The sequence below is a fragment of the Anas acuta genome, chromosome 1 (assembly GCF_963932015.1).
Source record: "Anas acuta chromosome 1, bAnaAcu1.1, whole genome shotgun sequence".
NCBI lineage: Eukaryota > Metazoa > Chordata > Aves > Anseriformes > Anatidae > Anas > Anas acuta.
The window spans coordinates 78845010-78871242 of record NC_088979.1 but is presented as its reverse complement, the minus strand read 5'-3'; the positions used below and the strand labels follow the sequence as shown (position 1 = coordinate 78871242).

Below are 26233 nucleotides of genomic sequence, written 5' to 3'. Positions count from 1 at the left end.
TGTTTTTCCAAAGGATGTGAGCCTTGTCATGACCAGTATTGAGAATCTTCTATTGTTTTTTTCTGGTGAAGATTTATGATTTTTTTTTTCCCAATATTATGACAGATTGTCTGCAGAAGTGCAAAACCTATAGAAATGGCAGTGAAGGAAAAGATCTCAATGTTCTGCCATGTGGAGCCAGAGCAGGTCAGTACTTTACTCATCGTGAAATATGTGGGACAGTATACAAAGATATCTGTGTATTTCTCTTTTCCTCTCTAGACTATTCCATTAATATGTAATCAATTTTCCAATTTTTTTCTGTTTGTCATGTACGCTATAGCACATTAACATATAAAAATTCCCAATATTTTAAAAGTTTCATATGTTGAGCAATTGTTTAAATGTGTTTAAATTGTAAATTTAAATTTAATTTTTTTTAAATTTTAAATTTAAATTGTAACACACAATTTAAATGTGTGTTATATTTGGTATAATTACTGAATGGATTGTAAAAAGTTAATAAAAGGAATCAGTTTTTAGTGCATGGTTAATTGCTATACATTGGCATGAAAACCATGCACTTTCATAGATTGTTTGAAGCTGTGGTTGGTTATTGTCCATAAATCATATCAGGTTGTTATAAAAATGGATGATAGAAACCATCTTTAAAGCTAGGGATTTTACTTGTGTCCATAGATCATCACAGCCACATGAACGCTCTTACTGGGATAATATGTAATAGGTTATTCATGTACTTTAACATGCTTAGAACATCTATAGTGTCATTATATATATCCTTTTGTAATTCATGTATTTTGGCCTTAATTGTGGTGATTGATACTCAAATATTAATTTTGATAAATCAAATGCTCTTTAATTTTTTTCCAAGTGAGATCGTGTTATTCCTCGAAGTAATGGATAATATTAAAGGGATAATAGATGCCAACAGTGATGCTGTATTTCACATATGTATTACTGTTGACCTCTATGCAGTTGTGTAAGAAAAAGTTTTTTGTTGTAAAATCTCAGATAAAGGCATACAGCATAGCATGGTCATTACTTTATCCCACTTGCTGCCTGCCACCTTACTGTTAGTGGAAGGCAAAGCACTTGAACTATCTTCACGGAAAATCCTTTGTGGTTTCTCTCCAGTCCAAGAGAGGCAACTGGAAATTGAATCTAACAGAAATTGTGTGCACTTCTCTGGCAGCATCAGGTCCCTCAGGTAGCAGCACAATCCTCTGGCATATCACCCATTCTTTCCAGTTCTGTGTTCTCTCCAAACTTGCTGAGGCTGTGCTATTCCGTATGATCCAGTTCGTTAATGCGGGTGTTAAACAGGAGTGGATCAGTATTGACCCTATGGAGTATGCTGCTAGTTACTTGCCTCCAAGTAGACTTTGCACCACTGGCACCACCCTCTATGCTCAGCCATTCGTCCAGTTTCTAATCCACCCCTCTGTTCACCCATCCCTTTACATCAACAACATATCTGTGAGGATCTTGAGGGAGATGGTGTCAAGGACCTTACTGAAGCTTAGGTACACAACATACATGGTTCTTCCCTCATCTCCCAAGGCAACTGTTTCATTGTAGAAGCTTATTAAGTTGATCAAGTGTGATTTCCTCTTGGAGAATCCATGATGACCACTCCTGATTTCTTGTTCTCATGTGCCTGGAAATGTTTTCCAGGATTGCCATAACTAGTCCTCGAAAACCACATGCTACTTTGTCCACAGTCTTCCTCTAAGTGTATTTTTTATTTTGCTTTTATCAGGTGACTCTTCCCTCCTCAGTTCAAAAGATATACTACCAAAACACAAGCAGTGTCTTTGGCCTGTTTTGGGGCTGTCACAGTAAACAAGACTAATCTAGAGCAGCTAGTGGTTCTTATTAATGTTATATGCTTAAGTTGGTAGCTGATAGCTACCAATTTTGGAAGACCAGTTGGATAAGCCTTTCTCCCACTGTAGGAGGGCAGTGATTACACTTTTTTTCTGTTGAATGGGCACACAGAGGTGTGAAGTAGCATGCATGTTTACATACATATGTGGTGAATGCAAGTAAGTCAAGGATCACTAACTAAGCAAAGTATCTTTTACTTCTTGTGTACACTTGTACTCAGGATTCCAAACTCTACTCTCTTGCATAAGCCAAGTGCAGTGAACTTAACAACAAGCAGTTTGGACACTGCTTATAAATCTGCATTCTTAATTAAATGGCCCTTGAATGGGCTATACTCATCATTTAATTACATAATCCAATTCACTAAGAGAATTCTTTTAGGAAACTTCATCACATTGTGCTTGGGTCTGTTTTGTGAGGTTTCATGTTCTTCTTTCCCAGTTAATATTCCACAAGTTTGTGAGATAGGAAGAAAAAGGTTTTGTTAGCAAGCATGACTGCTTGTGGGGCCAGAAGTTTGTATTAAAACTGATGTGTCAACTGACTTGCCAATAGCCTTGACAAGCTGTATTTATATGATGGTGTAATGAAGAAGTGAAATTAATTTTTATATGTTGGTTAACTTTTTCCTAGTAGATTTAGTGGAACCTTAAATATTGGCTGTACTATGTTTTTCCGTTGGGATAGAGTTAATTTTCTTCATAATAGCTCATATAGTGCTGTGTTTTGGATTTGTTATGAAAATTGTGCTGATAACACAAGGTTATTTTAGTTATTGCTGAGCAGTGCTAGCACAGAGTCAAGGTCTTTCCTACTTCTGATGCTGCCAGTGAGTAGGCTGGGTGTGTGCAAGAAGTTGGGAGCGGACATAGCCAGGACAGATGACCCAAACTGATCAAAGGGATATTCCTTAGCATATGATGTCATGCTTCATGAAGGTGATAAAAGGTCTGAAGCACCTCTTCTGTGAAGACAGGCTGAGGGAGTTGGGGTTGTTCAGCCTGGAGAAGAGAAGGCTCAGGGCAGACGTTATAGTGTCCCCCTAGTACCTAAAGGGGGCCTACAGGGAAGTTGGGGAGGGACTCATTGTCAGGGAGTGTAGGGACATGACAAGGAGTAATGGCTTTAAAATAAAATAGGGTAGACGTAGATTAGATATAAGGAATAAATTCTTTACTGTGGGTATGGAACAGGTTGCCCAGAGAACCTGTGGATGCCCCATCCCTGGAGGTGTTCAAGGCCAGGCTGGATGGGGCTTTGGGCAACCTATTCTAGTGGGAGGTGTCCCTGCCCATGGCAGGGGGTTGGAGCTGAGTGGTCTTTGAGGAACCTTCAAGCCCAAATCATTCTGCGATTCTGTGATTTTAATGAAAGCTGGGGGAACGAAGGACAGACATTCAAAATTTTGGCATCTGTATTCCCAAATAAGTGTGTGATGAAACCTTGCTTTATTGGAAGTAGCTAAACATTTGCCTGCTGATGGGAAGTAGTGAAATAATTCTTATTTTGCTTTGCTTGTACCTTTTGCTTTACCTGTTAAACTCTCTTTATTTCAGCCCAGGAGTTTTCTCACTTTTACTGTTGCAGTTCTCTCACCCCATCCTGCTGGGGTGAGTGAATAAGCAGCCGTGTGGTGCTTAGCTGTCTGTTGGGGTTACATCACACTACAACAACTGTGCTGCTCATTCAAAAGAAAAGAACTTAAAAAGTAAAATGTATGTAGAATACAAAATGTATGTAGTATACAAAATAAAATGTATGTTTACCATGAGAAATATTTAGATAAGACTTTTGTATTGTGCTTTTTTTATTAGGTCATATTTATCCATGATGTTTCTTCCACTTACCGAGTACCAATTCTGTTGGAGGAGCAAGGCATCATTAAGTATTTTAAACAGAGGTTAAATTTACCCATTGATGACCAGCCAAGTGATCTGCTAATGAAATGGAGGAAAATGGCTGACAGGTATTTTAACTCCTGCTGCTCTTTCAAAAGCAGAAGTGTTCAAGTTAGGTTCTTAACTGCACTGAAGTGACCAAATTGGGCTTGCGTCAGGAACATGCTGCTACTGCAACACCTGTGAAAGCTCTGGGTTTAAAAGCATTGACACTTTGGGGATTTTAGAAGGTGTTTTGTAAAGTTTAAAAAAAGGTGAACATTGTGAAAATTGGGGTAATAACTTGATATCTCGTTTTTGTCAGATATGAAAGGTTGCTGAAGGTGTGTTCCATAGCTCTCGTTGGCAAGTATACAAAACTAAGTGATTGCTATGCATCTGTTTTCAAGGCTCTGGAACACTCTGCGCTGGCAATTAATCACAAACTGGATTTGATGGTGAGGATATTTTCTGAATTTTGCTTTCAGGAATACTTTGAATATGCTTTACTAGTTTTTGTCATATAAAGTAATTTTAATTCATATGGAAATTTGAAAATGAATTGTGTATAAATACAGACTAGCTAAAAGTTTATTTTTAAAAAAAAAGACTTGTTTAGAGATCAGTTTATTTGGAACTAGGATTATCTGAAAGGAACACTGACTACTCAAAACTGGATCCGATGATTTGATTTACTCTCAAAGGTGGGTTTTATTTGTTCTAGTGAGACTGCTTATTGTTTTAAGAAGATTAGTTTAAGAAAGACAAAAGAAAATCAGTAAATTGGAAAGCAATTGACTTTCTTTTTAAAATCTGGTGTCAGAAGCTGATGTTCTTCATTGCAGTTAAATTCTTGAGTGCAATCAAATTTATCTTCAGGATTCTAGTGACGTCAGAATTAGGTCAGTTTCTCCAAGAAAGTAGTTGCTCTATTTACCCTAAAGTACTATTAGAGACAAATAAGACATATGTCTTGTTTTAATGAGAACACGCAGTTGAACTACGTGGAAATCTGTTACCAGCTTCCTATTCCTGGAACTATCCATTTCCATTGCAGAGTTTTGCTGCTTGGGGTGGAGAACTGGTGTGAGGGTGTCTATTAGTATCAGTTAAGGGGTACAGAGGATGTTTTGGCATCTTGCAGTAGCAAAATGGTAGTAAAAGTATCAGCACTAACATGCTGCTGCAATGTGATTCCCGAAGTGATGCAAGATATTGATTAAAGGGGGGCAGCTGAAATCTTTTTTCTGTAGGTAATCTGTATAGAGAGAAGTGGGTTAATTTGTTGTCTGGGGAGGTGGAAGGAAGCACTTCTTACAGAAAAGGGGAAAAAAAACAAGCACAAACACATAGAAAATGTTTAGTGTCTTTGTTAATGATATGGAAGATGGGGTGGAGTGCACCTTCAGCAAGTCTGAAGGTGATGCCAAACTGAGGGAGGAGCTCTTGGTATGGTGGAAGGCAGGGCTGCTATTCAAAGGGACCTTAGGCCATAGGAACGGGCTGACAGGAACCTCATGAAGTTCAACAAAGGCAAATGCAAAGTCCTGCATGTGACGTTGAGTAACATGAAAGTAAAGAAAGTCAACATCCGAGGCCATGCTAAGCAAGAGCGTAGCAGGCAAGTTGAGGGTAGTCACTGTTCGCTTCTGTGCAGTACTTCTGAGACCACATTTGGAGCATGGTATTTGGCTTTTGTCTCCCTGGTACAAGATGTGCACTGCACAGTGAAGTGAATCTGAGGTAGGGCCACCAAGATTAGAGGGATGAAGTGCACAGCAGATGAAGAGAGGCTGAGAAGTTAAGGTTGTTCAGTCTGGAGAAGGAAAACTCTAGGCAATCTTTATATCAGTTCAATTTCTCCATACACAAATGGGTACTGTCATTTCTGATAATATGACTTTTATGGTGGGTAGAGACTATGCTGTTCTCAGAAAGACTTTGGTAAAACCAAGAACTACACTCTGATACTTCATTTCTCTAATGCAGTATATAACTACCCCACTCATTTGCTCTAGTGGTACCTAAGGGGCCATGCTTAATACTGGCAGTAGTGATTCTAATGCAAGACCTCTGTTAGGACAGACATAACTTCCTCTCTACAGTTGATGCTTTCAAATCAGTCCACAGGAGTACCTTTCTCATGGGCTAGACAATGCAGGTTTATCCAGTCTTAAGGTAAGATTAGTTGAAAAGTGGCACCCAAAGCTAGTAAAGTGAACGTGCTGACTGCATTTCATTTGGATATCAGGATAAGGTCAGCACCAACCTTTGTGTGATGCCCTGATGTCTATAGGAAGAAAAGCTGGGTATACAGCTGTAGAGCACTCTAGCAAGTCCACTTACCTGGAGGGGAGGAAAATTAGGACTGGAGGTGGCCAGAGCTCTGGAGTTGCATGCAAAGAAAGAAGCAAATATTTGGGTCTTCATTGTAGTAGTTAAAGGCTTACTCAGGAATTCGTTGAAACTCTTTGTAGCCATATTATATACAAGTTGGTTATATAGTGTGTGTTGCTCTTTCTGTGGAAGAAAATACTATTTTACTACGTATTTTTCTTTTGTAGTACATAGATTCAACAGAACTTGAACGTTCTACAGAAGTGGAGAACTCAGTGAAATATCACCAGGCATGGCACAAGCTATGCAAAGCAGAGTAAGTGGCATTGGGTATTTTGTGTCCCAAATGTAGAGTGTGATATTTACTTCATGTGATCAAAAATTCTTCAGTGAATCATTTCTTAGTGCATCCAAAATTTTTTATGGAAGCAGATGCATTTCCATGGTTGGTGACAAGTCTTAGACATAGCACATTATAGTATCAGCCTATATCCTTAAACTCTATAGTAATCCCTTTGGACAAGTTACAGTTGTTTTTTTTCTTTTTTTTTTTTTGGATAGGTAGACAAAATAGTTTCCTTACAGTGCAGTCAGTTGTCAATGGTTTTCTTTCTCAACATGCATCATGGTGTAAAGAAGTTAGATAAAAGCTTAGTAAATGCCTATGGTACTCTGAAAACCCCTTTGTTAAGAGTTGTTGGGCTTTCAATTTGTACTTGTAAAGGCATGTGATTTATTGTCTGAACACAGTTGTTTCTTCAGTATTACTTAGTACCCATAAAGTTTAAGTTTTAAGATCCTGAAGTTGTGACTATGTATCTACTTTATTCAAGCAATATATATTTAAGCAGTGAGAATTTCACTGTGAAGTATGGGGTAAGATGAGACAGGCTGTGTAGATGAGACAAATGTCCAAATTTAAATTCTGTGTATGATATGATGTGAATGATAATACAAAACATGCCTTTCATGCACTGTAACTGCTTGCTCTTCTGTAACCTAAAAAATCTTTCTAAACTTGTACGGACTTCTTTTGCTGGCTTGATTCTATGTGTTGAATGTTATATATATGGCTTTCATTGCAGTGGTATTCTTGTCCCAGGAGGGTTTGGAATTAGAGGAACAGAAGGCAAACTCCAAGCTATCTCCTGGGCAAGAACAAAGAAAAAACCTTTCCTTGGTAAGATCATTAGTGTCAGAATTTACTGCGTTTTGGAGGTATATAGAAAGCTAATTGATTTGATATCTTAAAACAAACAAAAAACTTTGTAGACTACCTCCTCTACCCCCTCCACCCCAGCATGTGGTTGGTGAGTAAAAAAGAACAATAGAATCAATATAATACTAGGGAGGGATCCTGTCTTGGGGAAGTACGTGTGCTGTTGTGAATATCTGCCTTGGAAATAATGCCCTGGCTCACTATAGCTGCTGTATGAGGAAAGAAGAGAAAGACCATTCCCACTCCAAAGGCTTTATTTCCTATGTTCACATTTTATTTAGAGAATCCGTGCTTTTCGATTGAATTAAATCGCAATCTTTGTACTTATCAATTCATGGGCAGAAAACATAGCTGCCTTTAGAGACATTTGCTATATCAAATATTTTTTGTCGATACACTGATCTATCTTATTACAGTAATGTATAAAGATGCCATCTGGCACATGAGCTAGATGCTTTTTGTGTAAATGCCTTTGAAGTTTTGGTTCCTGCCCTAGATTTCTTACAATTTTATAAGTAACAGCGACTACTTTGGCTAGTTGCTAAAGTAAAATTTGATTCTGGACATAAGCAAAAGCTTTAGCTTTTGTTTATCTTTACAGTAATTATTAGCAAAATAGATGGGAGAGGGAAAAAAAAAAGCAACATTTTTTTTTGCACAGGATTGTTTCATATATATTCACAATATGCCAAGTTCTGAAAAATCTGTTTTACCTTGAATTGCTGTTTTTGTTTTATTTTTTTGGTAAGTCTGTGTGTATACACTGAGTACCAAGATTTCTAAACAAGCAGTCACATTTAAGATGAAAAGAGCAAGTGCTTTTGCTGTCCTGCTCTTTGTGCTGTTAAATTCTGTGGTTTTGTTTCTCTTTTAGGAGTTTGCCTGGGAATGCAATTAGCAGTTGTGGAATTTGCAAGAAACTGTTTAAATTGGAAAGGTAAGCTCAGAATGCTAGCGTGGATATGATTTGCTTAGATGAAATATCATTCTGTATCTGAAATACTTATCTATTATTAGATATATTATATAGATCCTATGATTATTCTTAGCTCAAACTGGTCATGTTGCAAGAGTTAAACACCCTGTGCACAAAGGAGTAGGATCCATGCCAATTGCCTGAAACCTGCTTCCTAACTTAAAGAATGTAGCAGAAAGTGTGCTCATGGTTCACCCCTGTAGTCTTTCTCTAGAGAGCACAGGTGGTGATGAGTAAAAGGTGAGAAGGGATTTTCTCTCTTTTGCATACTTAGGATAGCCAAACCGTAGCCCTTGCAGTAGTAATTTGGAGAGATTTAGCTCACCAGCACTATTACCACTAAGAACTGAGAGGAAGAAAGTTTGGGAAGTAGAAAATGGAGTATGCGTGACTGAAGCGCTATAATCCCTATGGCTGTTTCAAAAGTGGTGCAATATGTATTTCAACACATGGGATTGTAGCTCAGATGCAGGCAAGTCCTAAAATGACACAGAGCTGTTCTTGTGAGCCTGTAGTGTGTGTAGATCAACATTAATGTATTGAGTTTGTTTTGAACTTTTTTTCAGATGCAAATTCTGTAGAATTTGACCCAGACACAACAAATCCTGTTGTAAGTACTGGTTTTTCTCCTACTTGTGTTTTGCGAGCATAAATCTTAGGTTAAAAAGAGAGTTAACTGTGTAAGTTAAGGTTTATCTATATTTTTACGTGGTAGGACATGAAAAGGTGTCCATTGTCCTTATTCAGTATTGCTTAAAAAGGTATTTAATTTTTGACTTGTCCCTTGTCTTCACCTGCTAACTTCTCAAATTTGCTGTGGCATTGTTTTTGTAAGTTGTGTAATGGATTCCTTGGCTGTAGACAATGTTTAAATTGGCTTTACTTGTAATAAAATATAAAGGGAAGCTGGAAAGTGTAGCACAAAGCTATTACCAGAATGTAATTTTATATATAAAAAAAATAGATTATATGGAAAGCTGTTGATTTTTTTTTTCTTTCCTTTATTTGAATAGTATTAAATAGGCACTCCTTCCCCTTGCCCCCACCCCCAAAATGCATATGCATCTCACAGTTCTCTGCTTTAGAAAAATTGCAGTGCTGTAAATAAGACAGGGCTCTCAGTATAGGATGCAAATGGTAGAATTTTAGAGTGGAGTTCCTACAGATATATTCTAGGTCAGGAGAGTATGGTATCGTGTGACCATAATGTTAAAGCTTACAAATGATCAGTAAGAAAGGGTTTGTAAGAAAAACAACAGAGAAGTACATGTAGGAAAGCACTACCTTAGTGCAGGACCTTTTAGTGGGTTAGGTGGATGGCTCATTGTACAGAAACAAGTAGCTTATTAACTTCCTTCACAATAATTTTGTTGGGATATGTAAGTAAAATGTATTTATATTCACATCTGCTTAGTCTGTAACACGCAAATAGCTTTTTTTTTTTTAAGTATTTGACCTGTTTGTCAATATTGCTCATACACATTGTAGGGATAATCTAGTCTGAACTTTTGAAGGTAGATTAGAGACCTTCAGAGTTCCAATCAGTGTGAGACTTTGTGGTGTCTGAACACGTACTTAGGTGAATAAACAATGTATTTCGCGTCAAATCTGTGTTTGGCATCATAACAGGTCTCTTCCTTCAACCTTCTTGAATGTACTTTTTCTCCATTTCATAATAGCAATGTGTTGTAAAATGTGGAAATTGTTGAAAGTTAACTGTAAATATTTTGGGAAGCAAGAATGATAGTACAGGAGATTGATTCTGGGACATCTTTGTTTCTAGGGCATTTCAGTGATAGTTTTAAATGTACAGGATACTTTGCTATTGTCAGGTAGAATGAGTCAGAGTTTCTTCTTCTATTGCCACCTTATGTTTATTCAACTGCCAAAAGTGATGTTTGCAGTTTTTCAAGGTACTTTTATATTTCTAGTAATTCAAGCATCTTTGCTTCAGTAGGCAATGGCTGTAATGCTATTAGAGATGATTTTTTTCTTTAAATAACTGATAGACCTTGATTTTGTGTCTGAATCAGCATCAGCTTCTTTGACAGAAGTTTGAATCTAATCTGGATCATAAAACTGGCTATTTGGACTCATGATTATCTTTTCATTATTAACTGTGATCTGCTGTAATTGCAGAAAGTTTCTGCTCTTCCATTCTAATAAACTGTTGGTTTTGGATAAGTACTGGCTAAGTTTTGATGCTGAGAGCTGGTGGTCTAAACTAGGCTTGTAGGTCTCCCCAGTAAAATTCAGCAGAAAATGCTTGCAAATAACAAGTTGTTCAGTTTTGCCCACCTGCCCTACTTCACTGCATGATGGGAGATCCTTCTGCCTGGTGTAAAGTAGGCTCCTAATTTTCAGGGACCTGAAGTCATGGAGTGTGGGATACATCTTACGTAACTTCAGATGACTGCATTTCAGCTGGTCACCTCAGGTACCTTTTCAGGATGCAGTCAGATCATGTATTTCAGAAGCCTGCTTCAGGAAGGGGTGAGTCACCCATTGGAATTGCCTGTTTGTCTCCAGTATTCTGAGGATTGTTCACGGTAGGTGGCTCAGATGCAGAGCTCAACATTTAGCCGAAGTCTGCAACATGGAAGCTTGTCTGCCGCAGCCCTACTGGCAGTTTTTTCTGTTATAGAAATGGTAGCATTTATCAGTGCTATATAACATCTTGGCATCTCAGTTCTGGGTGAGAAACAGCTGTGAGTCATCCGTATATCATTGCACTAGAGGAATCTTGCACTATCAATAATTATAACTGAAATAATCTGTTTTAGTAGAGTCTGCCTAATGCTAAAAAAACTTAAGATATTCTATATAATAACAAATCAATAAAAATGATTGGAAGGGAAGCAGATCAGTAGAGTTTGTGAACTGCTGAGCTGATGTAGCTGTTTCATTATCTATGAAAGCTGGGAACACCATATCAGCACTAATAGTATCTTGTGATGCCACTGTGATTTAGCTGAGTCCTAATTTAGAACCAAAGCAGTGTACTTTTCTTTTGATTCCTGCTCCTTTGGAAACTGAAGGGGGAGAAGAAAGGCACTAGTGAGTCATCAGTTCTATTTTCTTTAATTTTTTAGAAGAAGAAAAAGAAGGAAAAATGTAGTTCCTCAGGAGAACTGAGGGGCATCCATAAAATATGCATCTCCCTACATCCCTTCTCAGTTTAAGCATTCAAATACTCAAAACAGTTCTTACCAAAGTAGGTATTTTCTTCTAAAGTACACATGAAGTCTTGGTGTACTTTGAAAGTCAAAAGGCAAATAAGGAAGCGATCTCTAAAAGTTTTTGTTCTCATTCACCTATTACTCTGCATCTCTGAAAACAGGATTTTTTTTCAATTAAAAATAAAAACTGAGATTGTCAAGTTATAATGTAACTTGCAATTAGGCTTGCAAAGGAAATACAAGTGACTGAAATGGCGAGAAATGATTATTGTTAACTCTGTCTCTCAATTAAAATGGCACGAGTTGTACTATAGATGAGCATTGTATGAATAACAAGTCCTGAACACTGTTACTTTTAATGTTTTTAGTGTGAGACAATGTAACTTGTTATGTTTTGAACAATAATGTACAACTGAACATGCAAATGCAGTGTTGCATGCAATGCTGAATAGCTGTTTCATTTCATCTATTCATCCATTTCTTATTCTATTGACTACCACTACAACAATATTACTCAGCCTGGGCTCTGCAAAATAACCTGTGAGAAAAAAAAAAATCCTAAAGCTGAATTTCGATGTGGTGAAAACTTAGAGGAAATGCCAGCTAGAATTTGAAAATATTAATAGTCTGCGGGTTATAAGTTGTATTTGAGAGATTTGAAATAATGTGATATTTTTCATTTTTCACGATACTTTCATTTTAAGTTTAAATTTGAGATGTTTACTCTGAAGAAAAAAGAACAATCGTAGAGTCACAGAATCATTAAGGTTTGAAAAGACCTCCAAGATCACCTGGTCCAACCATCCCCCTACCACCAATGTCATCCACTAAACCATGTCCCTAAGCAGCAGGTCCAACCTCTCTTGAAATGCCCCCAGGGACAGTGACTCCACCACCTCCCCGGGCAACCCATTCCAATGCCTGACTGCTCTTTCTGAGAAGAAATGCTTGCTAATTTCCAACCTAAACTTCCCCTGGTGCAATTTGAGGCCATTCCCTGTAGTCATATCGCTAGTTACCTACGAGGAAAGGCTGACCCCCAGCTCCCCACACCTTCCTTTCAGGTACCTGTAGAGAGCAGTGAGGTCTATCCTGATCCTCCTCTTCTCCAGACAACCCCAATTTCCTCAGCTGTTCCTCATAGGACTTATGCTCCAGGCCCTTCACCAGCTCCATAGCCCTTTTCTTCAGGGCCTCGATGTCCTTCTTGTAGAGAGGGGCCCAAAGCTGAACACAGCACTCAAGGTGCAGCCTCACCAGAGCAGAGTACAAGGGGATGATCACCTCACTGGCCCTGCTGGCTGTGCTATTCCTGATACAAGCCAGGATGCTGTTGGCCTTCTTGGCCACCTGGGCACACTGCTGGCTCATGTTCAGGTGAGCATCGACCAGCACACCCAGATCCTTTTCCACTGCACAGCTTTTGAGCCACTCTGCCCCAGGCCTGTAGTGCTGCATGGGGTTGTTGTGGCCAAAGTGCAGGACCCAGCACTTAGCCAAGTTGAACCTCATCCCATTGGCCTCTGCGCCTTGACCCATCCTGTCCTGGTCCCTCTGCAGGGCCTTCCTGCCCTCCAACAGATCCATACTTCCCCCCAACTTGGTGTCATCTGCAAACTTATTGAGGGTGCATTTTAATTCCTTTGTCCAAGTCATCAGTAAAGATATTAAAGAGGATGGGCCCCATCACCAGTCCCTGGGGATCACCACTGATAACCAGTTGCCAGCTCCGTTCACCACCTCCCTCTGTGCCTGGCCATCCAGCCAGTTTTTAACCCAGTGAAGCGTGTACCTGTCCAAGCCATGGGCTGCCAGCTTCTCCAGGAGAATACTGTGGGAGACTGTATGGGCTGTGCTGAAGCCTAGGTAGACCACGTCAACAACCTGTGCCTCAACCCTGCAGTGGGTCACCCAGTTGTAGAAGGAGATGAGGTTGGTCAGGCAGAACTTGCCTTTCATGAGCCAATGCTGACTGGGCCCGATTCCCCTGTTGTCCTGCACATGCTGTGTGATTGCAAACAAGGTGGCCTGTTCTGTGATCTTTTGATATAGGAGTTTTTATCTGTTTCCACCAGACCATGCATTTTGCATTAAATTACCATGTTAAGTTTTTAGGTTCAGTTTTTCTTCAATACAGGTTTGATTTCATTAAGAAAAATTAAGTGTAAGAGCACTGATCGGTCCTGCACATTTCTTTTCTCATCTTGGTTGATTATTTATAGGTCGTGTTCCAATTATATTTTCCTAAGCTTTCTGTTCTGCTTTCCAGCCCTTTGGATAATGACAATAGACAATAATAATGATAATAAATTATTATTGTTCTTTGTCGGAAAGGTAGCTCTTTAGAAAAGTAATGCACTGACATCAGAGTAGTGCTTAGCATGAGTTTTGCATTGCAAATGATAATTTTAACTAACAATACTTCCTTTAAGATAATAATAATTCTTTTTTAAAGGAATCTGTGTATTCTGTGAGATGCTAGTGAAGTTGATTCACTGGGTGGCAAAACCGATTTGCATTTAGTTCCATCTTCTTTGTCTTTTCTGTTCACTTCTTCTACTTTTATACTTTGATTTTTTTTTTTGTTGGAAAAAAATGAAAAGGCTCATAAATTTTATTTCAGGTGCATCTGGTACCGTTATAGGAAAAAAAATAATTCATGAAGTAATCCTTCTATTTAAAGCTACTCTTAATTGTGAGCATGGTTATTCATGACCTATTTCATCTTATGTAGCATCATGAAACTTCAAGTATTGTATAGAATAAAATAAAGTGCATGTTTCTACAAACTCAAGAAATTATGTAGAAATAGATTTTGCCAGTAGGTGACGCTCTTATAACACATTTATGGATGCCCACTTGTCCCATTCAAGATGTCAGTAACCTGATTGAACTCTAAAATATAAAATGTTCCTTTTCATCTGTTAGAAAACATGTGTCCTGCTCATACAAAGGCACTTCTTTAAGTTCTGTGATATTGTGTGTGAAGTAGCTAACATTGATTAGTAAGCAAATATGTATGTGGTGCATTTTGTATTAAAATTAAAGTATATTGTTAATATAGAAAAGTATTTTTCTCATAAACCAGAAAAAAATACTAAGTGTTATGATTTTTGTTTTCTCCCAAGAAACATAACGCACTTCAACAGCTAAAGGGTTTGTGTAGAAGTATGGCCCAGGAACCTGTAAGAACATTGATATTATGTTTAAATACCATAATTTTTGAGGCTGCTATGCATGCAGCACTGCTGTGAAGTGCTTTATTCTGCATTCTTTAGTGGGGAAATTCAGGCATGGGAATAACTCATATGCAGGCTTCAATGCGCTTGATATGCTTTCCCATTATCTTGAGTCTTAAAAGTCCCTAAGTGAAATTGAGATCTGGACCTAATTGGTCTGTTAGGATAATGGGCAGATGTTGGTGTTAAAATTCAGCCCCAAATTTTTAGTTCTATAGTAGGATTAGTGCCTGATCCAGTGAGTTAGTTTCCTGCCAAGTGTACTGGGTCTTCGTGGCAAGGTTTTGGTAGCAGGGGGCTGCAGGGGTGGCCTCTGTGAGCAGAGCCCAGCAGCTGCCCCACGTCAGATCAGAGCCAGCTCCAAAAGGGACCTGCTGCTGGCCAGAGCTGAGCCAGGGAGTGATGCTGGGTGGGAGAGCTGATTTAAGAAAGGGGGAAAAAAAGCCTGCTGTGCAACAGTAGCTGGGAGAGCAAGGAGAGAGAAGCAGCCCTGCAGCCCCCCAGGTGAGTGCAGCAGGAGGGCAGGAGGTGCTCCAGGCAGGCAGCAGCAGTTCCCCTGCGGGCTGTGCAGGGAGAGGCCCCTGGTGGAGCAGGCTGTCCCCCTGCAGCCCATGGGTCCCACAGGGAGCAGATCTCCACGCTGGAGCCCCCCCATGGGTGGAGGAGCCCCCGGTGGAGCAGGTGGATGTGGCCCGGAGGAGGCTGCGGCCTATGGAGAGCCCCCGCAGGAGCAGGCCCCGGGCCGGAGCTGCAGCCCGTGGAGAGGAGCCCCCGCAGGAGCAGGGGGTCTGGGGGGAGCTGCTGCCTGTGGGGGACCCGTGCTGGAGCAGTTTGCTCCTGGGGGATGGACACCATGGTATGGAGCCGTGTGGGAGCAGTGCTTGAAGAGCTGCTGCCTGTGGGCAGCCCCCCCAGGCTCAGTTGGGGAAGGACGGCATCCCGAGGGAGGGACCCCATGGGGAGCAGGGGCCGGGAGGGGACCCTGAGGGAGCAGTGATGAAGCCTCAGGGACTGACCTCAGCCCCCATTCTTAGTTCGCCTGTGCTGCTTGGGGGGGTGGATGGAGAAGAGGGTGCATGGAGGGGAAGTTGTTTTTAGTTTACTTTTAGTTTCTCACTGCTCTAGCTTGTTTGTAATAGGCAATAAATTACATTAATCTCCCTACTCTGAGTCTGTTTTGCCCGTGATGATGATTGTTGAGTGATCTTCCTGTTCTTACCTCAACTCCTGAGCCATTTTCATTCTGTTTTCTCCCCCTTTCCCTTGAGTGAGAGAGCAGTTGTGGTGCAGCTTGGCTGCCCAGCTGAGTAAAAGTTCCCTTTCTCCTCCTTTCTCTTTTTCATTAATTTCCTTTTGATAAAGTAAATAATAATCCCCAAGAAATATGCTGAAAATATATGTGTCACAGGGAATCATGCAATGAAAAGGTTAAAACCATGCCAAATAGATGTATTGGATGTTTTAATTTGAAAAGCAATAACTTAGTTCCTATATATACTTATGCATTCTCATTTATAAGTTTCATAACAAAAAGGAAATAAATGCTTATGTAAATATAGCTTGAAACTAAGATGGAAATTTGCAGTCATCATATTTAACATAGCAATTTTACCTTGTTATTGAAAATAAATACCTTGGTTTTTATTTTATTTATTTATTTATTTTTTGGAAAGTTTGAACTGCTTGCCATATGGAAATGTCATCTTATAAGAATGATGAAGCTGAACTGGACAGACTATTAGATAGTATACACTAGGGGGACACTGTCCAAACGGAATGACATATCTTCTTTTGTATGTTTTCTAGAAAGCATTTTATTTGAATTGCTCTAGAGGTCAAAATAATTAACTCAGGAAAAGCAGGGTTTGTTAAACAACATTTTCTCAAATAACATTTTAGTAGTGTGAAATAAAGATGGTTAGTTCCAAACTAATTTTTAGGCAGCCTAGCTGGGAAGTGTGCCTAGCCAACAAGCAGGGAACACAATGCAAGACTTAATCCGTTGTATGTCATATAAATCTTTATTCTGTATTTTTTAAAATCGCAACAAGGAAATCTGTGGATTTACATTTGTACATATATTGTCCGTGAATGCCAGGCTCTTCTCCCACAAAGCAGTGATACCCATTCTTGTAGACGCCTCACTGTCCTGTACCGGTTATCTTTTTTATCAGCATCACAAACTCATCAAAGCTGACACTTCCATCATTATTTTTGTCCAATGATTTAATTACGTTGTCAAGTGAGAATGAGTCCTGTTTTGGTAGAGAAAAAAAAAATTAAGTGAATTGCCACAACGATTTTCCTATGAGGAACATTGCCAAGAAGCAATCAGTCAGTAAGAGTGTTGCTTGAAGATGTTACTAATTGTATTTACCAGTTTTACTGGTTGAACTGGAACTATAGTGCCTGCTATTGCCTGCCAAAAACGTTAACAAAGTTACAGTAACCATTTGAGAAGTATAAACTATTGTTTGCTTTTTCACTTGCCATTTCAGTAGGTGACTATAACCTGAGTGCTCCTAAATAATAGTTTATACTGCCAAGACATCCACATATACCTTGTGAAAAAGCCAGTGTATCTGTCATAACCAAGCTACAAGTATTACTCAGACAGGTTACTTCAGTTTTGTGGGTAAATTTTGTTTGGGTTACATTGCAAAATATAACAAAAAGAGCAGGTGCAACAGCTGCAGCATGCACATAGTCACCATTGAAAATTAACATGCACACCACCTACTGCTTTATTAGATGTTAATCTAGGGCGCACATGTGCGATTTGAAAACTTGTTGCTACTTTCAGCAGTCTTTGGACCAGGACCTGAGAGTCTCATTCCTTCCCCTTTTCTCCTCTTTAGTAGGAATATTGTGTTCACTGTTGGAAAATTCATGTTAAACTAATAAATCCAGTTTACATTATTAGCTTCTCTTCTTCATATGTGACATTCTGGTCCTCATTATAAAATTAGTTTTGAATATAATATATATAATTCTTTTTTTATGTCTGTTTTGTACTGTTCTGTCCTCCTTTTATGTTATTATGGTGCCATATATTTCTGCAAGCAGAGTAGATGGTTGAAAATGTCTGATATCCAGATGGAAAAAATGCTTTTTTTTTTTTTTCTGAACGCGTCCATTTCCACGTACCTGTGGAAATGGGCCCTTCCCCAATGCTCTACAGCTAATAAAAAAAGCGTGATCTTTCTGAATTTACCATCACATTTCCTTTAAACTTTGGTAATTAATTTCTTCTGACAGTTGTTTTTAAAAGGGAAAACAGCTTCATGTATTCTATGAAGTTGTTTGTTTGAAGAAGCCACTTCCTGCTACTGAAATAACTGAACTGGATTGCAGTAGTTCTTAAAATACTGGATTTTCTATTGAGATGCAACTTCTTTCCAACCTCTAGCAAAAATTGCTCTTGTTTTGTTTTGCTATCCAAAAGACATTATTTGAGACGTATTTTATCTGTCTAGCAAGGGAATGTAGACTGAGTCCTAATATGGTTTACGAAAGATCTGGCAGAGAATATATCTCTGAAATCAGAAATTTCTTTTTTAAGAAAGACAAGAAAAGAAATTTCTTCCAGTGACAGGAAATTGATATTTTTCTCTCTGGTTTGGTGGCATCTCTTTTCTTCGCTTGGCATCTTTCTGAAGTTTGCTTAGTTTGTGATGGTGAGAAATTTGACTAGAAAGAAATTGGACCATATCTCTTACTTTTAAATTTGCCCTACTGTTTAACTTATAGATTTTTTTATATGTTTTCTAGATTGAAAATACATTATTTAGATTGAAGCAAAACATATAAGACTCAGATGCGGTATTCTAGGTGAAAATTGGATAACATTAAAAACTTTTTAGAATTTTGTATGTTATTACATAGGACTTTTTTTTTTTTTTTATAAACTCTCTACATAGTTATCTGTTTGGAGCTGTTTATTAATGTGAATAAAGTTTCATAAACCAACCCTTAAGGATTATTTATGGAGGTTGTGAAACCATTTGGGCACTTAATCTGCCTTTCAAAAGATACTTGCAAAAGTATCTCCTTTTTCCTATCTATTTCATAAGAAGTATGATGAACATACCAAGAGTGAGACTTACCTTCAGGTACTGTGAAAATTGATTCTGAAGCAGATTTTTCAACCCACCAATGGACAGTGCAGAGGTGCTACCCTCCATTAAAGCATATTGGGTAAAGGATTTCAGAAGGTTATCATTGAGTAAATGTTCCATGTTTCTCAGTTGTTGTCTTGTAGAATATCTGAAAACAAAACAGACAATAATAATCATATGTATCAAAACGTTTTTTGAAATACATCTGACACCCAGTTTGTTGGATTATTAAACATAAAAAATCATCAATACATAACCTAGATAAAAAGATTATTATTTTTTTCTGTAAAACTAGCTTAACTCTTATGGGGAAAAATATTTAAATTAGATTCAAAGATTAGAAGCACCCAAGGTGTTTAGGTCTTGCTTACCTCTCTCAGAATCCAGAGCCTTCAAAAGTATCCAGCACAAGTGAGAGTCTCAGACTGGGGCTACCTTTATAGTTGCTTGCATGCTCCACCCCGATTATGAAACTAGTATTTGTCATTGAGTCAGTGCAGTAGTTCTATTGTATTTTCAGTAGTCAAAGGAATAGGGTACCTTGGCAGTATAAGTGACTAATTTTTTATTTTTTATTTTTTTTATTTTCTGAAGTGGGCCACAATCAGTATCTACTACTGCACTTGATGTAGGTGTCCTTGGTCTTTATAGGCCATCCTGGAGAGCTTTTTTTCTCAATTTGTGTATTTTATACTTCAAGACATATCATACCCAAAGCAGCCTGAAAAAGGCTTCTGTGAGGATACGTATAGCATTTGTTCTTGTTGCATTATTATATAGACTTTTGGAAATGCTAAAAAAAAATAAATGTTTTTAAATAGATTTAAGCATATATAAAACACGAAGGAGACATTTGCCCTTTTTATGAATTGATGATTACCAACGCCAAAGCCTATTCTCCAAATCTTGTGCTATTTCTTAGCATAGGAGAACAATGAATGTGCTCAGGGATGAAATTTTGGTTGCCAATATTAAGAATCCAAACACCCCATGACGTGAATGGAAAAAGAATGAGCCATTCTTAATGGGAAAGTTAAATCTAAGGTTCTGAAAAATTGTTCCTTTTTGGGGAGCATTACTGAGTATTGTGTTCAGCAGGTTCTGAAATCACGTTCAACTGATGGTCTGTGGGGCATGTTTGAGTGATGTACTGCCCCAGAGGCTGATGCTTCACAGCCCAATGTGGAGTGAAATACTGATGCTTTTTTTGCATAGAGTGATGAGTTGGTGGCTCTGGCTGTGGTTTCCAATCTACCTGATGTCTACTACTGTTGGGTTCTGGTGTTTAGCTCTGTGCCCACTGACTAGATCTTTCACCCTGAGCATCACTTACTGAGAAAATTTTGCACGTCTCCTGAACCAAGAGCTTTGTGGGTCTGTAGAAGATGGATTTGCTGGGGGGTGGGTGGGGGGGACATTTTTTTGAAACTGCAGGCACATGGGTTTAAGATACATGCCAGGTAAGTTAGAGGTTTCCTGGGTAGACTTTCTTCAGCAAACTTTGCTAAATGAATCATATAGATGTACACCTTGCATTAGCAGCCTACTTGCATGTGCTTATACTCAACTTCCTGAAGTGTCATAGAGAATGGAATTGGGAAAGTCCTCTAGAGATCATCTAATTCATTATTCCCTTTCCCCTAGATTGTGATCACTGCTATTTATGTTGGATACCTGCTTAAGCTATTCTGAAGTACTTAAATGATGGAGACTCCCCAGCCTCCTTATCTGCTTTGGTGCTTATCTTTATTATTAGACAAAAGCTAAGTGTCCAATAAGACATAGGATAATGTCTGAGTGCCTTGCTGCACTTAAACCCTTTTTACTACAAATAGGGAAAACAGACTATTGTCTACATTCTTAAAAAGGTGTTTAACATAGAGAAATACCGTTTCCCCCCCCTTTTTTTTCTTGTTCAGAAATCCTTGCTAGTTTAGTCTTCCTTTGGGAGTCCTTCTTCTTAGATCTACTCAGCTTCTCTTGGCTTTCTCTAGTTGGTTTACATCCTCCTCAAGATGCTGTTGGAAGCTGTAGGGATTGTTTACCACTCTGAATGGGTGCTCATGGTGTTGCAGTTTAAAATAGTGCCTGAAGCACTTGGTTGATGGTGGGAGCCTGTACGTAATTTTACAGGAAGGTATCAGGCTACAGTGTTTCATAGTAGAAGGTATTGTCAAGTTTCTTGTTGCTTTATTCCAAGCTTGTTGTGGAGAGGACATACATATTGTTTTCAAATTCAACACAAAAGTCTGGCGTTAGCTTGAGGATTCAGAGAACTGGGGTCAGACATCCCCCAGTCTGCGTCTGTCCAACTGAGAGATGAAGCTGGAAACACACTTTCTCCTGTTTGCTTCTTGACTCAAAGTCAGTAGCTGCTGCTGTCCTCACTAGCAGAACCTCTACTGCTGCCACTGTAGAAGATGGTATCAGTGCAAGTAAGTCTATGAGTCTATAATGTATGGATTAGGACAGTCCCATACACCAAAATGAACCATGAACTCTAAGCTCATTCATGACAATAAGATAGAATCCATTTTCTTTTTAATTTCTTTTCCCAAACCAAATGAAAGACATCTTTCTTTCTCCTGCTATCTTGTTCTTAACTTCTGGTAGATGATGAAATTTTAACAGTAGTGAATTGCCAGGTGATCTGCTAATGCTCCTGCTTCCCTTCTGCTAATTTAGTTTGCTTATAGCTCCTGCATGTAGGAGCCTTGCAACACTTTGTCCCTTTCAGAAGCAGTGTCAGGAACCTGATGTGCCTGATGTGTATTATCATCATAGAATCGTAGAACGGCTTGGGTTGGAAGAGACTGTAAAGATCGTCTAGTTCCTAGTATTGTTGACATTACAGTATTTGCAGAATTCCTTTAAATTTCAAATGGCTTGTCTTTACTTGTACCATAGGCACTTTGCCTGTCTTGAAGATGTAGGGTAAGTTGCTTAGTAGTATGGAAGCAGAATTGTATTTCGAGGGATAACAACTCAAGGAATTCAGCACATTAGCCTTGTTAACCTGTTAAGGATTCATTAAGAAAGAAGATCTGATTGCAAAATAGCATAACCAGTTTTACTGAAGCATCTACCCATGGCAGTGAGAGACTGACGTCTGGAAATGTAGTGACCAACTTAAGAGTTACGCAGGAGTTGTAGCTGAATCTTGGGATGAATCCACTCTCCTCAGATCAGTTTTATTCACAAAATACTATGATCTGTGAGGGGTAATCTGAATGACGGAGAGGAAGAGTTGGGACCTGTAGTTTGATCTCCCAATTCTTTGTCCTCTTCTCTCTCAGACTGACCGCCCCCTCCAATGATTTATGTGGTATGTCTGTCCGAGCTCTGTATCAGAATCCTAACAGAGCTCAGTTTGACAGGCCTGGGTTGATTCTCTACAAGACCACTTTGTACAACATAATTGCTGTTCTGAAATAGGTACAGATTTAATCCGGTGCCACCCAGCATTTGCAGAATGCTGTGCAGAGGTAAGGAATTGTGGTCATTATCTAAGAATTTGAACAAAAGTTCAAGTATGTTACTGTTGCCACTATTAGGTGATGTGTGACTAGCAGGCAGCAGCATTTATCTATGCTGAAGAACAGTCCTTGGTATCAAGCTTTGACTGATGTCTGTGCAAGCTGACTTCCAGTGTAGAAGAAGCATTCCAGATTTGGTTACAATGTTTTGCTGCTCTTTCTTGGGTATATGAATATATATTGTTCCTGCAGTTTATGGCATAATTCAGTTGGGTTTGCCCTGGGCTAGAGAAGTCATGTTAACAAGCCCTGCATCCTTTTGGAATTGACATTTTCACTGTAGCTTACATACAAGGCCATTAGCAAAAACAAAAAAACAAAAACCCTGAGCTGATCACGTGTTGTCAATCTTTTTAGGGATTTACATCACATATGTCCCTGTGATAATTGTGTTTCACTTTCTGTGATGGTGTCTGCAGATTCAAAGTTCACTCAAAATTGGCTGTTGCTGTGTATTGCCCCGATAAACTGTCTTACTGGCATATTTGAAGCAAGCAGTTCCAATCATGCTGGAGAGTAAGAGAATATTAGCTGCAGGGATGGCTGAAGTGTGGGCACCGCTGCTAGTGGTAGGAGTGGTGGAGCTTATGGCATCATGGTCACAAGATCTTGATGCATGTTTAATTATGGATTAAGTAGAGTGTTAACTCGGGCGCTATCATTTTTTGTCTGTGTCACATCCTTTTTTCCACTGTGGATGGCTGAATGGCATGTGAATCTGTGCACCTTGTTTACCTTAACATGCTGGACTATAAACTGGGTTAGTCTTGGAGTAGATTTCCATGCCACTGACACTGCTGGAAGGGACAGGGCCTATGCCAGAGAGGTGGGGCTGCTGTCACCTGGGGGCAACAACTGTCTCAGTCATCCTGTTTAATCCTCTGCTGATGGGTTAACACCCTACCCATCCAGTATTTTTCCAGTTTCCCAGGTGTATTTTTGACTACTATCACCACTGTTACTTGCATGGGAGTCCTGATGAGTTAAGAGCTATCTGAGGAGTGTCTGAGGCCTATGTTGCAGCCTGTCTGCGGTATAGAAATGTCTACTGTCAAGGTGAAGTTGGCTATAACTGCGAACATACGTTTGTGAATGTTGTATATATGGAAAGAAAGAGCAGGGGTTGTTAATGTGCTCAGTATTCAGTTATTTCTGCTTGTATACTGCTTGTGCATCATCTCTAGCTTCCAGGCATCAGTCATTAGATCAAAGCCCTCTGTTTGGTCAGTCGTCTCCAGCCATTCTTGCACCATCTACAAAAAGAAGAGGTTTTAAAGCTGGGGTGCTGGTAGTCTACACGTAGGACCTTTCACAAGGTGTACATTGGTAGAGGTGAGAGCTAATTCTAGTGCAAATGTGGGAAGTTGTGGTAGAACTTTCTGATGTTGCCAGTGCCACGAGATCTTACTATCATAAAAAAAGAGAAAGGACAGATTGGGAGATAAGGAGCATCCAGTTAACAAATTCTCTGAAAATCATTAAATAATTTTTTGTGAGAAGTTCAGAGAGCTGCACTACAGCCATTGTAGTGAACCTGCCATTGCTCTAAGGTATGACACTGTTATATGCAAGTTGAAGATGAATTATAAAATCCTTTATGTGTCACAAGTGATGCATTCCTTATGTTAAAATTTCTATTGTTGTCAGGCTTTAAGTGGTGATGTGTAAAAGGGCTGTCTCATCTCACAAATGAAACTCAAACTATATGGGTTATCCTTGTTATACTGTAACTATACCTCATGAGGTGTTGAAGGTGTCTCCCTAAACAGGACTGGGTGGGGCTGCTACAGGGATGAATAATTTAATATGATGCATTGTTTGTAGTCAGCTTTAAATTGGTGGTGTTATTCATTGTAGCTATATGTGTCAGCTTATGTTGTCATATGGACACATCTGGCAGACAAAAAATGGTATCACAGAAGCTCCCTGTGATACAGATATTCCATGCTACATGTGACAGTTTTGAGGGAGAATGTGTTTCAGGAAGGGGTTTTATCCTTCCACTTTCTGAGCCTTGGCTCGTGTAGCAGTGCAATAAGGCTGCTGTTTATAAATATGCTGCAGCTGAAATTTACAGTTAGTGTAATTGGTAAATATATGTATTTATTTGTTCCTTCCTAAACAGATTTGTTTTTTTTGAATTTGAGAGTGCTCAAAAATGCATAAATGTGCATTTCAGCAAGGCACATGTGGGTTTACCAAGGAGTAACGTTTTGTTGAGTTTCTCATAGGGCAAAGTTAGATAAGTATAAGTAAGCAAATGCAGTAAAAGTGGCATTAGAAAGTTCTTTATTTTCCTGGTGAGATTGTCTGCTCTCAGCTGTTGTCTGGCCTTGCAGGTTCCTGAGCTCTCTAGATGTTTCAGTAGTATCTCAGAACCCTGCCTCATTGTGAACATGAAGCTGATGAGTTAAGGTAGGATCAGGTTCAGTATTTTTTTCAAAGTGTTACGGCTCTCATTAGTGCAAAACCTGAAGGACGGACAGTTCAAAAGAGGCCTAGAGATGCACTTTAATAAACAACATGGTCATGTAATGTTGGAATCACTTGGAGTTGAGATGTCTAAATCCCAAAGCATGAAAGATGCTAGTAAGTAACTCCTTTGTCCAGCCTAATTTTTTCTAGAGATACCTACTTGCTTTTGTGCAAGTTCAGGACTGCTGTCAGTGAACAAAATAAACCAGCACAATCCCAATAGTGAGTCAGAAGCTATGTCTGATTGTCTCGATCCTGGAAGGGCCTTATCCAATATGTATTCTTGCATCTTATCTGATATGCTTTGAAAAGGGGCCTGATATGAGTTAATGATGCTTGTTTTCAAAACAAGCCAACAGCTCAAGATGTCGTTTTGTATATTAACGTGGTAGGTTACTCTTGATTTTGTTTGTGTGCATGTGTTGAGGATGGGGAATCCTGGGTTCTGGCTTCTCTTTCTAAAACTATTTTGCCTTTTATAATAAAGATCAGGAGCTGGGAGAGTGAGAACTCTGAAGTTTTGACCACATGTGGCAGTGTGTACTGTTGAACAGGGTGCCTGGATGTCCTTATACACTGAGCAGGGACAATGGGCCCTCAGCACAGTTAAAATGTTCAAGGCCCTGGAAGTAAAACTCTGAAGTCTTTTTAACACAATTTTGCTACAAGGAGCCTTTGGGGCACTGTGACCCTGTTGCAGCTATTCTGGCATTGCTGCTGAAGTAGAAGGGAATTTCTGAGACATTACCATGGTGCTTCAGTAAAGGTGCTTGCCCTAGGAAACAAGCACTTACTTTCTGCAGGATTGAGTGCATTTGGGGAAAACGTCAGCAACTGTGTGAGGTGCTCTTAAGGGAGACAGAAATGAAGGTAATTCTGTAATTCTCTGGTAGCCACCTCTAAATCTCTGTTCAGTTCCTGTGCCTTCAGCACCCTTGTTAGAACAACCAGGTCAGCCTCGCTGTCCTGGCCACTCAGCAGCACAAAATGCAGAGGCAAAGAAAATAAATAATAAAAATAAAAATAAACAAAATGCAGAGGCAAAGAAATAAATAGCATAGGTGACTAGGCAGTGGTAACAACCGTAAACTACTCTCCCTTTGATTCAGAGAAAGGGGTGCTTATGTGCTCTGTCTGAGCTCCAGTAGTTGCTAATTCTCAGAAGTCTGCAAGTGTGAAATGCCTAGCATTAGTAAGATTATTGGTTGTATTCTGGGATATGTTTGATATTTTTATTACCAGTGTGAACCATAATAAAAACGATATTATAAAGTAATGGCTTTACCTTTGGCATACAAATTTCTCATTTCTTAGCACTACAGTGTAGTGATTTGTAGATATAATAGATATTCACTGATTTCTTTCCAAGGGAAGGTTGTCAAAAAGCTCT

At 39.1% G+C, this 26233-nt stretch overlaps 1 protein-coding gene across 2 annotated transcripts in view; it reads left to right on the top strand.

The window, feature by feature from the left end:
- Window positions 1-26233, top strand: part of CTPS2 (CTP synthase 2) — a 69826-nt gene that overhangs the window by 13076 nt on the left and 30517 nt on the right. For both annotated transcript variants that reach the window (XM_068683777.1, XM_068683767.1), the window contains exons 7-13: window positions 106-186; window positions 3702-3853; window positions 4090-4222; window positions 6329-6417; window positions 7187-7281; window positions 8195-8257; window positions 8863-8906. In XM_068683777.1, the coding sequence (XP_068539878.1) occupies window positions 106-186; window positions 3702-3853; window positions 4090-4222; window positions 6329-6417; window positions 7187-7281; window positions 8195-8257; window positions 8863-8906 (657 nt within the window). The remainder of the gene's footprint in view (window positions 1-105; window positions 187-3701; window positions 3854-4089; window positions 4223-6328; window positions 6418-7186; window positions 7282-8194; window positions 8258-8862; window positions 8907-26233) is intronic.